This window comes from Taudactylus pleione, unplaced genomic scaffold (assembly GCF_031769625.1).
Source record: "Taudactylus pleione unplaced genomic scaffold, aTauple2 ptg001804l, whole genome shotgun sequence".
Taxonomy (NCBI): Eukaryota; Metazoa; Chordata; class Amphibia; order Anura; family Myobatrachidae; genus Taudactylus; species Taudactylus pleione.
In genome coordinates this window covers 525,473-539,984 of record NW_028286201.1, presented here as the reverse complement: position 1 = coordinate 539,984, position 14,512 = coordinate 525,473, and the positions used below count along the sequence as shown (strand labels likewise).

General features: G+C 48.9%; 1 protein-coding gene across 1 annotated transcript in view; it reads left to right on the top strand.

Annotated features, from left to right (window-relative positions):
- IARS2 (isoleucyl-tRNA synthetase 2, mitochondrial) overlaps positions 1-14,512 on the top strand; it is a gene marked incomplete at its 5' end in the record, with an annotated part of 211,516 nt that overhangs the window by 59,278 nt on the left and 137,726 nt on the right. Inside the window, 2 exons of the mRNA XM_088465027.1 lie at positions 6,526-6,616; positions 8,924-9,075. Of these exons, the coding sequence (XP_088321153.1) occupies positions 6,526-6,616; positions 8,924-9,075 (243 nt within the window). The remainder of the gene's footprint in view (positions 1-6,525; positions 6,617-8,923; positions 9,076-14,512) is intronic.

The window sequence follows — 14,512 nt, the reverse complement described above, 5'->3', positions numbered from 1 at the left end:
TGTGATGAGACAAGGGAAATTGACTTCTAGGACTTGCCTGCATGTTGAAAAGAGTTAACCCCATGACCCATTTCTGTGTTCTTAAATTGAAGCCCTCAGTCTGCATAAGTCTCATACAGGAAGTTTGCCAGCAGCAGACAGCAAGGGAGTGTTCCTGTTACAAAGCCCTCCTCCTTCCTCTCTGGAAAGACTGACATCAGGGCCCACCGATGAGAGAGAGAGAGAGGAAAGTAGGGTGGTGCAGCAAGGGGAATTGCGGGTTAGTGTATGAGTACAGTGTGACTCTGAAGGTTGGGGTGTTGTCCCCTCTCAGTGTCTTTAGATATAGAGCAGCTCTGTGTGCTCTGCTAAAGCTGCCATTGCTGGCCAGGTAGGGAGGAGATATACAGCAGTTCTGTGTGCCCTGCTACAGCTGCCATTGCTGACCAGGTAGGGAGGAGATATAGAGCAGCTGGAAAAGACTTTGCTGAACTCTGAGTGGACTGTATTGATATAACCCTGCTTACTGTTTGCTGGATTTCTGTGTCTCCATGAATAAAGTTCATCTTGCCTTCATTATAACCTGCTCCACTGTGTGATCCCTGAACCCCAGGATACCCAGGTCCCCCGGTATCCTCAAATTTGGCGGCAGCGGTGAGAAGTCACACAGTTCCTGCAGTATTTCCAGGGGAGTGAGTAGAAGCAACGCTAACACCAGAGAATATCATCGTGGAGAGTCAGTTCAGGAGTTGCAACCGGCGGCCAAATTGAAAAAGTCATGAGAGAACAGGAGAAGTTTTACCGGACAGCCCAGAAACCGCATCTGCAAGGATTTTGCAGGATGAAGGGAATTGCGTATAATGGGACTGACACCCGGGAGAATCTGGTACTGCGGTTGTTGGAGTGGGATCGTGTACACCCAGAGGAGCCCGACCACCTGAGTGATGATGAAGAAGGACTGACAGGCAGTGGAAGCACTTCCAGTCAGTTACCTTAGTCAACCACCGCTACTCCCGCCCTACTACAGAGCTGGCTGGGGGCGCTAGGTGAAAGTGCAACTACACAAGAGAGAGCTGGAGTGATCCAAGCGATATTAGGGGTACAAATCCCTACTAGCAGTGGAACTGTGCTGTCGCCCAGAGGGGCTGAACAAGAGAAGCGGCGCTTGGGATTTAAGGATGTTCCCACATTTCGAGATAATGAAACTGACATTGACACTCACCTCCAAATCTATGAGAATCTCATGGGAGTGCACGGGATAGAGCCAGCTGAATGGCCTAAGTACTTGGGGCCAAGTCTCACCGGTAGGGCTCTGGAAACCTACAGGGCTCTAACTCCCCAGTAATGTGGAGTCTACACCTGTATAAAAAAGAAGTTTGCAGGCTAAGTTTCAGATCACTGCAGAATCTTATCTCAAATTCAGGACACTAAGCAAAAGTGGGACTGCTTCCTACCAAGAGTTTGCCAGTCAGCTACGGCAAGCTTGTGGAAAATGGCTCGAGGGTAGATAGGCCTCTACTGTGGAGCAGGTCGTCAACCTAATCGTGGTAGAACAACAACAATGATTAAGATGGCACCAGAGGTACGGGAGTGGGTCGCAGACCGGAAGCCCAGCACACCTGAATAAGCTGCAGAATGGGCTGATGAATATATAGCTAAGTGTCCCCAATGGAGAGTCTTCAGTGCAACAGGTGGTACAAGAACCCCACGAGTGGAGAAGCTCCCTGACAGAGAACCACGCATAAATGATAGTAGTAAAGGAGGCCCTATCAAAAACATCTCTTATCAACCACCCAGATTCAAAGTGGCTAAGCCAGAACCTCGGAAGTGTTACCGCTGCAATCAACCAGGACACTTGTTGAGGGACTGTCCACGCACGCGAGGGCCATTCCCTGGGGCTAGACCAGCCCCAGTCTCTGTGGTATGTTACCCCATGGAGGATTATTGCGAGGAGGTCATCCAGTCAGATGCGGCCGTGATGATGGATGGGGTGTATATTGTAGACCTGGTTCTGGGGGAGGAGCAGGCAACTCCTCAGAATATGCAGGGGCACTTACAGCCTGTGTCGGTAGAGGACCAGCGGGTACAGGGCCTACGAGATTCTGAGGCCTCACTCACATTGATTGAGCCAGACCTGATTCCCACCTCCCGGGTGATTCCTGGACAGTATTTACGAATTGCCACCGCCGGGGGAGAACAGACCGATATCCCCGTCGCCAAGATACATCTCGACTGGGGAGCCGATCAAGGAATCGTGGAGGTCAGAGTACTCAAGGGGCTTACCAGCCAAGGTCATCCTCGGGAATGATCTGGGACAGGGCCTGGTGACACGCTTCGTTCAAGTGGTGACCCAGAGCCAAACCCTAAGAGCAGTGACTCAGGTCACAGATTCAGAACAGAACCAACCTACCCCGACCACAATGGTGAGTGATTCCAGTTCCTTGTCCAGTACTTCAGAGGTAGACTTGGGGGAGGTGGACCGGAGCGAGTTTCGACAGGCCCAACTGACAGACCCTTCCCTAAGTAAATTAAGGAGCGCAGCCGACCTGGGGTTGGAAACAGCTGATGAGAGCAAGATAGTTTGGGAAGAGGAATTGCTGTACCGAGTGGTCGTTCTTCAGTCTGGACAGGAAACAGTCATGCCTACTAAACAGTTGGTGGTTCCTTCACCGTACAGAGCACAATTACTAGCCCTTGCTCATGACATTCCAGCGGCCGGGCATTTTGGCACCCGTAAAACACTGGCCCGATTGTTGCGGACTTTCTGCTGGCCACGAATCTCTAGAGACGTTAAGCAGTATCGAGACACCTGCGATACCTGCCAGAGACTGGAAAAGCCCCAGCGAAAAGCTCCTCTGCACCCATTACCTATTATAGGGGAACCCTTTGCCCGTGTTGCCATAGACCTAGTTGGACCATTAGCTATTCCCAGTCATACGGGAAAGAAGTACATCCTAACATTGGTGGACTTTGCTACACGCTATACTGAGGCTGTGGCCCTATCATCTATTGACACAGAACACGTTGCGCAAGCATTGACGGACATATTCAGTCGGCTTGGATACCCGCAGAAAGTCGTCACAGATCAAGGGCCCCAATTCCAAGGTGAACTAATGCAAACCCTGTGGGAAAAGTGGGGGGTTCGACCTCTTTGGACCACCTCTTATCATCCACAGACCAACGGACTCTGTGGATGTTTCACTGGAATGCTAAAAAGACTTCTACATGCTTACGTGCAGTCCAAGGGGAGGGACTGGGAGAGAGCCCTTCAACAGCTTCTATTCGCTTATTGGGAAGTCCCACAGGCTTCTACTGGATATTCCCCATTTGAACTTTTGTACGGCCGGATATTGTGGGGGCCTCTAGACCTGGTCAAAGAGAGCTGGGAGGGGACTTTCCAAGAACACCAGCAGCCCATTTTACATTATGTAGAGAATATGCGGAACCGCATGAGAAGATTGCTACAGTTAGTAATTCTCAGGGAATTAAAAGAGAGACAAAAGGAATGGTATGATGCCCACGCTCAAGACCGAGAGTTGCATCCAGGGCAAAAAGTAATGGTGCTTATCCCAGTGCGAAGAAACATACTGCAGGCCACGTCGGAAGGGCCGTATACCATGGTAAGGCGCACCGGACTGGTCAATTACGTGATTGCCCTGGATAAGGGAGGGAAGTACCTACGCACCTTCCATATAAATCGAATTAAGGCCTATTGTGATCGTCAAGTACTAACAATGGCGGTATGTTGTCCTCCGATGGAGACACCAGAAACTGATCCGTTGCTTGACCTTTTGGGAGCTGCTAAAGAGAAGAAAAGAGTGGAATCAGTCCAGGTGGGACAACAGTTGAATGCAGCCCAGCAGCAGGAGATGTGGAGGATCTTAGAGGCTGAACAGGCCCAGTTTTCTTGTCTTCCTGGTCGAACTCATCTGACCGCCCGCCATGTGGACACTGGGGGTGCTAGGCCCATCCGACAAGTTGCTTACCGGATAACTCCAGGTGTTATGAGGCAGGTAAAGGCTGAGATCGAGGAGATGCTAGCTTTTGGGGTTATAGTGCAATCTAAAAGCCCATGGGCTGCTGGGGTTGTGTTGGTTCCCAAGAAAGATGGGACCACACGGTTTTGTGTGGACTATCGCAAATTGAACGAAGTCACCACTACTGATGCTTACCCTATGCCCCCTGTTGATGAGCTACTGGATCGGATTGGTGGGGCTGAGTTTGTCTCAACGCTGGACTTGAGCAAAGGCTACTGGCAAATCCCACTTACCAAAGAGGCCCAGGAGCGTTCTGCCTTCATCACACTGGAAGGACTCTTTGAGTGGACTACCATGCCTTTCGGGATGAAAAACGCCCCTGCCACATTCCAGCGAATGGTTAATGACCTCCTGGAGGGGTATCAAGACTTTTCCCAAGCCTACTTAGATGACATTGCCATCTTTAGCCATACCTGGGAGGAGCATTTAATTCAGGTGACAGAAGTGCTGAAGAGGATTAGACAGGCTGGACTCACCATACGCCCAGATAAGTGTCAGCTGGGGATGGCTGAGGTTCAGTACCTAGGACATTGGGTCGGAGGAGGTGCTATCAGACCTGATCTGGCAAAGGTGGAGACTATTGCCAATTGGCCCCAACCTGTCAACCAAAAACAAGTGCGGGCATTCCTTGGAGTCGCTGGCTATTACAGGAAATTTATACCACATTACAGCACCGTGGCCAAGGCTCTGACAGACTTGACCAAAAAGAGATATGCTCGAAATATTATTGGACTGTTGAATGTGAGCAAGCTTTCAACACCTTAAAAGACTTGCTGACTCGAGCCCCAGTGTTGGCTGCCCTGACTACAACAGAAAGTTTATTGTGCAGACAGACGCATCAGGGTGTGGACTTGGGGCAGTGTTGAGTCAAGTGGGAGCAGACGGTAGGGAACTTCCAATTGTGTATCTATCCCGTAAACTAGCTGACCTAGAGATAGCCTACGCCACTATCGAAAAAGAATGTCTAGCCATAGTCTGGGCCTTAAAGAAGCTACAACCATATTTTTATGGGAAGGAATTTACTGTTGGCACTGACCATAACCCATTGTATTGGCTAAATAGAACCTCGGGGGCAAATGGGAGGTTGTTGATGTGGAGTCTGGCGTTAAAAAGTTTCAACTTTTCCATTTCTCACAAAAAGGGACGAGAACATCACAATGCTGACGGGCTATCCAGATGTGAGGAAACAAATATCAAGCTTCGCAGACCCTCAGGCCGAGTCAACAGTCAGGACTCCAACATTGGGACCATGTCAATCTCCTTGATTTAAGAAGGGGGAGGTATGTGAGGAGGCAAGGGAAGGACTTCTAGGACTTGCCTGCATGTTGAAAAGAGTTAACCCCATGACCCATTTCTGTGTTCTTAAATTGAAGCCCTCAGTCTGCAGAAGTCTCACACAGGAAGTTTGTCAGCAGCAGACAGCAAGGGAGTGTTCCTGTTGCAAAGCCCTCCTCCTTCCTCTCTGGAAAGACTGACACCAGGGCCCACCGATGAGAGAGAGAGAGGAAAGTAGGGTGGTGCAGCAAGGGGAATTGCGGGTTAGTGTGTGAGTACAGTGTGACTCTGAAGCTTGGGGTGTTGTCCCCTCTCAGTGTCTTTAGATGTGTAGCAGCTCTGTGTGCCCTGTTACAGCTGCCATTGCTGGCCAGGTAGGGAGGAGATTTAGAGCAGCTGGAAAAGACTTTGCTGAACTCTGAGTGGACTGTAATGATAGAACCTTGCTGGATTTCTGTGTCTCCATGAATAAAGTTCATCTTGCCTTCATTATAACCTGCTCCACTGTGTGATCCCTGAACCCTAGGATACCCAGGTCCTCGGTATCTTCACAAACATCTTTTAGTAGTAGGCTGTTTTTTACTCTTTTAGCAATGTGCATTTTCTTTCATCAAAGTCCATGTGTGATCTCGTCAGAGAGTGCCACCTGCTGTCTCCTGTAATACATGCATCTGCAGAGATACCAGGATTACATCAAATATACTGTACTCATCAGTTGTGTTTATGAATATCAGTACCACAGAAAATCTGTGCATATACAGAAGTGACATCTAGCCTCAATACGCCATGCAGCGCGACCGCAGCAAAGCTGAGCGAGGACACGTGTACCCTTCTACACCACCTCCCCTCCCCAGCGTAACCTGCACTTTGTGTCCGCTATTCAGTGGCCAAATTCATCTAAACATTATAGAGCATTGTTTGCTGATTCTTTCCTCCAAGGCTGAATATCAGAAATGAGAGTAGCCTTGTTTATCTCCACAACATGAGCTGTGCACAATGTACTATATGTAATAAGTGATCGCGTTATTCAACATGAAACTCTCCAGTTACTGAGGAACCCAGCAAGCTCTAATGGCAAAACTATGGCAGTGCATGCTGGGATGTGTAGTTCCACTGCAGCTGGAGGGCCGCATGTTTAATGTTCTTGGTGTAGTGTTTCTTTAATAACTTTATTATACAATGATTTGTTTTAGCTTCTTTTCACCCAGTATCATTTTTCTTCCTTCCCCTAAAGGACTGTCTGGTGGATGAATCCGGCTGCTTTACCTCTGCCGCTGGGGCTGATCTAGAACATAAAGCCGTACTAGAAGATGGAAACGATGCTGGTATGTACTATCCTACACATTGTGCTACAGCTCTTATACAGATGCCAAACGGTCTCATGTGACAGCTGAGATACTACAGCTCTTATACAGATGCCAAACGGTCTCATGTGACAGCTGAGCTTATACTACAGCTCTTATACAGGTGACGCTCCCCACCCATCATACATGAGCATTGCTGCTGCTGGGTGTGACGCTCACCTCCCTTCATACTTGAGCATTGCTGCTGCTGGGTGTGACTCTTTCCACCCATCATACATGAGCATTGCTGCTGCTGCGTGTGACTCTTTCCACCCATCATACATGAGCATTGCTGCTGCTGGGCGTGACTCTCTCCACCCATCAGACATGAGCATTGCTGCTGCTGAGCATGGCACTCACCTCCCATCATACATGAGCATTGCTGCTGCTGGGTGTGACACTCTCCACCCATCATACAGGAGCATTGCTGCTGCTGGGTGTGACTCTCCACCCATCATACACGAGCATTGCTGCTGCTGGGTGTGACGCTCACCACTCATCATACATGAGCATTGCTGCTGCTGGGTGTGACGCTCACCTCCCATCATACATGAGCTTTGCTGCTGCTGGGTGTGACGCTCACCACTCATCATACATTAGCATTGCTGCTGCTGGGCGTGACTCTCCCCACCCATTATACACGAGCATTGCTGCTGCTGGGTGTGACTCTCTCCACCCATCATACACGAGCATTGCTGCTGTTGGCTGTGACTCTCCCCACCCATCATACATGAGCATTGCTGCTGTTGGCTGTGACGCTCACCTCCCATCATACATGAGCATTGCTGCTGCTGGCTGTGACTCTCCCCACCCATCATACATGAGCATTGCTGCTGCTGGGTGTGACTCTTTCCACCCATCATACATGAGCATTGCTGCTGCTGGGCGTGACTCTCTCCACCCATCAGACATGAGCATTGCTGCTGCTGAGCGTGGCACTCACCTCCCATCATACATGAGCATTGCTGCTGCTGGGTGTGACACTCTCCACCCATCATACAGGAGCATTGCTGCTGCTGGGTGTGACTCTCTCCACCCATCATACAGGAGCATTGCTGCTGCTGGGTGTGACTCTCTCCACCCATCATACACGAGCATTGCTGCTGCTGGGTGTGACTCTCTCCACCCATCATACACGAGCATTGCTGCTGCTGGGTGTGACGCTCACCTCCCATCATACATGAGCTTTGCTGCTGCTGGGTGTGACGCTCACCACTCATCATACATTAGCATTGCTGCTGCTGGGCGTGACACTCCCCACCCATTATACACGAGCATTGCTGCTGCTGGATGTGACGCTCCCCACCCATCATACACGAGCATTGCTGCTGCTGCTGGGTGTGACGCTCCCCACCCATCATACACGAGCATTGCTGCTGCTGGGTGTGACACTCCTCACCCATCATACACGAGCATTGCTGCTGTTGGCTGTGACTCTTCCCACACTGCTGCTGGGCATGGCACTCACATGCCATCATACATGAGCATTGCTGCTGCTGTTGGCTATGACTCTCCCCACCCATTATACACGAACATTGCTGCTGCTGGATGTGACGCTCCCCACCCATCATACACGAGCATTGCTGCTGCTGGGTGTGACACTCCTCACCCATCATACACGAGCATTGCTGCTGCTGTTGGCTGTGACTCTCCCCACCCATCATACATGAGCATTGCTGCTGTTGGGTGTGACGCTCACCTCCCATCATACATGAGCATTGCTGCTGCTGGGCATGGCACTCACCACCCATCATACGCGAGCATTGCTGCTGCTGGGTGTGACGCCACGAATTTTTGTGTTCCCTGACCAACCAGCTGTACTTGACACGGTATGTTTGTAACCTGTCGATGTGGTTGACGATTGCAGCAAACACCGTGTTATAGGCCGGTTTGTATTCATCTTCTGATTTTCTTTACCATCATGTCTCTTGAGCCACATACACTGCAGTAAAGCCAACTGTCTGACCTCCATATTGCAGCGTGTGTGACCAGCAGTAGATCTATCACTTTCATGCCCCAATCTTTAAGGGTACCAAGCCGATTACAGTCTGTCACCTGTGCCAGCATGACCATATCATGGGATAATGCTGGTACTATGACACTGGAGACTACTGGCCCATTTATTACTGATAAAAGAAAAGCAGACAGTACATACTATGGAATATGAAGATACTACAGCATGTTGTGCGCTCTTCCATTTTGTCGATAAATTGTACATTTAAAGATTCTCAGCAACACATTAAGGTTTGTGCAATTGTCCTTTTAAATGACTTTGCATTCTCCCTTCAGTCATACAGATGTTACTCTGTAACAAGAACCTGATAAAGGAGGAAAGCTTTGTGCATAGTTACCCATATGATTGGAGGACAAAGAAGCCGATCATCATCCGTGCCAGCCAGCAGTGGTTTGTCAATACCGCCAACATTAAGGACAAAGCTCAGGTAAAGATCACATCTTTAGTTAGTTAGCACAAGCAGCTTCTGCTGAGTAAAATGATATGCAGCATGCCTATATTCTGTGTGTGACTGCGGCTGTATCTGCATGCCTATGTTCTGTGTGTGACTGCGGGTGTATCTGTATGCCTATATTCTGTGTGTGTGACTGCGGCTGTATCTGCATGCCTATGTTCTGTGTGTGTGACTGCGGATGTATCTGCATGCCTATGTTCTATGTGTGACTGCGGGTGTATCTCCATGTCTATGTTCTGTGTGTGTGACTGCGGGTGTATCTGCATGTCTATGTTCTGTGTGTGACTGCGGGTGTATCTGTATGCCTATGTTCTGTGTGTGACTGCGGGTGTATCTGCATGCCTATATTCTGTGTGTGACTGCGGCTGTATCTGCATGCCAATGTTCTGTGTGTGACTGCGGGTGTATCTGCATGTCTATGTTCTGTGTGTGTGACTGCGGGTGTATCTGTATGCCTATGTTCTGTGTGTGTGACTGTGGGTGTATCAGTATGCTTATGTTCTGTGTGTGTGACTGCGGGTGTATCTGTATGCCTATGTTCTGTGTGTGTGACTGCGGGTGTATCTGCATGCCTATGTTCTGTGTGTGACTGCGAGTGTATCTGCATATCTATATTCTGTGTGTGTGACTGCGGCTGTATCTGCATGCCTATGTTCTGTGTGTGACTGCGGGTGTATCTGCATGTCTATGTTCTGTGTGTGTGACTGTGGGTGTATCTGCATGTCTATGTTCTGTGTGTGTGACTGCGGGTGTATCTGTATGCCTATGTTCTGTGTGTGTGACTGTGGGTGTATCTGTATGCCTATGTTCTGTGTGTGTGACTGCGGGTGTATCTGCATGCCTATATATTGTGTGTGTGACTGCGGTTGTATCTGCAAGTCTATTTTCTTTGCAGATACACCCACAGTCACACACACAGAATATAGGCATGCAGATACACCCGCAGTCACACACAGAATATAGGCATGCAGATACAGCCGCATTCACACACAGAACATAGGCATGCAGATACACCCGCAGTCACACACACAGAATATAGGCATGCAGATACACCCACAGTCAGACACACAGAATATAGGTTGCAGATACACCCACAGTCACACACACAGAATATAGGCATGCAGATACACCCGCAGTCACACACAGAATATAGGCATGCAGATACAGCCGCAGTCACACACACAGAATGTAGGCATGCAGATACACCCTCAGTCACACACACAGAACATAGAGATACAGATACAGCCGCAGTCACACACACAGAACATAGAGATACAGATACACCTGCAGTCATACACAGGACATAGCTAGGCCGCATATCATTGTACTCAGCAGAAGCTGCCTGTGCTGTCTATTCACATCACTGTGCGAATAAGAGGCATATGAAGGAAAAAGACGCAGTAAAAAACGCTCGGTGCTTCCGAGTCACGCCTCGGCATGGCGTGACTAGAAGGGCTGTTTAACGCGCCAGGAGGCTAAATGTGTGTGGACCCATCATGTATCAGAGGCAGCCATTTTGTGGACTGAATTAATATTTATGAGAATGTAACCTTTCACTGGGAACCTCATGAATATTTGTCAGGCCTTATAAAACTTATGTTGCGTACACACGCTCATACCGCGGGACGATCAGGTAACGATAATGATCGTTATCTGATCGTCCTGCATGTGTTTTTTGATCGTTATCGAACATTCATGTTTGGTACCTACGACTATAACGACCCTAGTAAACAGGCTACCCTGGACGATATCGATGAGGTATGCCTGCTTGTACGGACTACGACCGATGGTCGATAACAGCCATATGTGGCTGCGCATCGACCATTGTTTGCAGGGGCCAGAAGCTGCCAGATTTTAACGGTAGGATCGACCGTATGTACGCGCCATTAGTCAGACATTGCCTCAGTGACAGCAGATACTGCATACCGATCACCAACAAAATGGCTGCCGTCTGCCCTGGGTATAGCCAGAAATTCCCGTCTGTATTTGCTCTTTTACCTATATCTTGTGAATAACGTCTGTGATAGACAAGCACCTCTGTCTGTATATCTCTCTTGATAGTAGCAATCTCTTTTTGTTTTTTGCCTCGTAAGATCTTTCTTGTGTATATTGTACAAGCTTTTAAACTTTAAGGGACATATTTATAAATGATCAGGTTCCATGACCCAATAATTGTAATATTTTATCCTAAGAAATGATGTACCGCCTGATTATAGTAATCACGGACAAGCCCTATGATGTGTTCGCAGTGAAGTGACTGGATCAGTGGCCTCTACACTCCTCTTTAGGGACTTCTGCGCATAGTGGTCTGCTGACCACGCATTTGTGTGGCAGCTATTGCCAGGGAGGGTCTCTGCCATATGTAGTCGATGGGCTAATGCCTTCTTCAGGTGGAGTTAGCATTCGTGTGATTCTTAATATTTGTAGATATCCCCCGAAAACGGGTATTTTCGGGGATTATCCCCTAAATATAATTTGATAAATAGGCCCTTAAAAGTCTAGCAATCTATTCAGCCAATAATGAGAATATTAATTGGTTGTCCTTGGTTACTGCACCTTTTATGCACCGTTAATTGTCAGTTTTCATAACTGCTGCCCTTGCACTCCCGAGCTGTAGCTGTAATGTTATATCTGCTAGATAGTTATATTATATAACTCCTGTGTGCAATTATACTATCTAGCTCCTGTGTGCAGATATACTATCTAGCTCCTGTGTGCAGATATACTATCTAGCTCCTGTGTGCAGTTATACTATCTAGCTCCTGTGTGCAGTTATACTATATAGCTCCTGTGTGCAGTTATACTATCTAGCTCCTGTGTGCAGATATACGATATAGCTCCTGTGTGCAGTTATACTATATAGCTCCTGTGTGCAGATATACTATATAGCTCCTGTGTGCAGTTATACTATATAGCTCCTGTGTGCAGTTATACTATATAGCTCCTGTGTGCAGATATACTATATAGCTCCTGTGTGCAGATATACTATATAGCTCCTGTGTGCAGATATACTATATAGCTCCTGTGTGCAGTTATACTATATAACTCCTGTGTGCAGTTATACTATATAGCTCCTGTGTGCAGATATACTATATAGCTCCTGTGTGCAGATATACTATATAGCTCCTGTGTGCAGTTATACTATATAGCTCCTGTGTGCAGTTATACTGTATAGCTCCTGTGTGCAGTTATACTGTATAGCTCCTGTGTGCAGTTATACTATATAGCTCCTGTGTGCAGTTATACTGTATAGCTCCTGTGTGCAGTTATACTGTATAGCTCCTGTGTGCAGTTACACTGTATAGCTCCTGTGTGCAGTTACACTATGTAGCTCCTGTGTGCACTTACACTATCTAGCTCCTGTGTGCACTTACACTATCTAGCTCCTGTGTGCACTTACACTATATAGCTCCTGTGTGCACTTACACTATGTAGCTCCTGTGTGCAGTTACACTATGTAGCTCCTGTGTGCAGTTACACTATGTAGCTCCTGTGTGCAGTTACACTATGTAGCTCCTGTGTGCAGTTACACTATGTAGCTCCTGTGTGCAGTTACACTATAGAGCTCCTGTGTGCACTTACACTATAGAGCTCCTGTGTGCACTTACACTATCTAGCTCCTGTGTGCAGTTACACTATATAGCTCCTGTGTGCACTTACACTATCTAGCTCCTGTGTGCACTTACACTATCTAGCTCCTGTGTGCAGTTATACTATATAGCTCCTGTGTGCAGATATACTATATAGCTCCTGTGTGCAGTTACACTATATAGCTCCTGTGTGCAGGGAATAACATGGAAGAGTTAAGTTTTCAGCCTCCAGGATGCACTAGTGTCCCCTTCCTATACCCCGCCCCCGAGCCAAGGCATCTCAGTTTTCGTTGGTGCCCGGCTCGGAGTCGGAGCACATGTTTAGAGGGGGGCTAAGGATAGCCCCTGAAGTTTCTTTTAGGCAGCTGTGGCTGCACATTTGGAAGTACAGCATGGACAGTCACTGCTGACGTCCATGCCGTCTCCCCTACACCCCGCCGGTACCAGAACACCGGTACTGATCTGGGGATGCTGGTAAGCATCTCGGGTCACAGCTAGCGGTGACCCCAGATGCTTCAGACCATGGCCGGAATCAAGGGGAGCAGGTTAGCAGCGGGGGTCCCGCGGTGGGTCCCTGCTGAGAACATGGTCCACAGTCCCCAGGCAGGGGGCTCCCTGGGGACTGGCTGCAGCGTGGAGCCAGGTACTAACCTGTGCTTCCACTATCCCCCTGGGACAGCGGGCCGCAGCTGAGCGGCGAGCACTGCTGCATCCCAGGGGTTAATTGCATGCCAGGGGAGCGCGCCTTCCCTGTATACAGCCGGCGCCTCCCACGCAGCACACAGCCCTCTCTGCACTGCCGATTGGTCATGTGGCAGCGCTCCTCCCCCAGGCCGGCCTCCTCTCTGCTCCTCGGTGGCCATCTTTGCATGGTGAACGCTGCTGGAAGCTGTGATCAGTGGCATCGCGGTCTGGGTCCCCCAGCATACCTCTCCTCCGTTGACTACAGGTCAGTGTATGCAGCGCTGTGTCCTACCAGACTGTGTCTGTGTAGTTGAGGATCAGCGCTGATAGTGCAGGGATTGATTCCTTTGCATTGTATGTGACTTCTGCTATCGCTGCTGCCTGTACATTCACTTTCTACTGTCAGACATTTCACTGTCCCTGCTCTTACTCTGCTAAAGCCCTTGCGGTGCGGTATTGCAGGGTGTTTCTCACACTATACTAACGAGTATCAGTGAGAGGGGTCACATACTTACCATCATGTCTGAGAGTGAATTTCCTCTCCAGCTTATGTGTACCTATAGCGGAGGGGGAGGGTAGCGCGGCAGTGTTATTTATTGACGCGGCCAATTACTGTCACTGCTCCGGTACAGGAACCTCCCTGGGCTTGTTTTTTTAAGGCGCTTACAACCTTAGTGGGCCAGTTAGCTCCGCCACCTGCGTTTTCCCAGATGGGATTGTCCCAGCAGTCAGTGGTGTCGTCACCCATTCAGGGGTTCCCGAGACAATTCATGGTTCCCCACAGTCTCCCTATTTCCCCTCCCCTGGTTTCCCAGGAGCCTGCGTGGGTTAATTCACTGACAAATTCTGTACAGCATTTGTCGGAAGTGTTACAAGGGGAGTCTGTGTTGCGGCTGCATAAGCGGCCTGTGGCGTCTCTGTCTGCTCCTTATGAGGATGACGACGTGACGTCCGATGATGGGGAGATTCTGGATCTATCTGACCAAGAACCTCTCTGTACTAAAGAGTCGGACGCTAAGTCCAAGGTTTATATTCATGGCCTTATTCGGGCAGTCCGCACGGCTTTAGTCATTGAGGATGATGATCCTTCGGTGTCCAAGTCCAAATAGGCCTTTTTCAAGGATATTAAGGGTGAC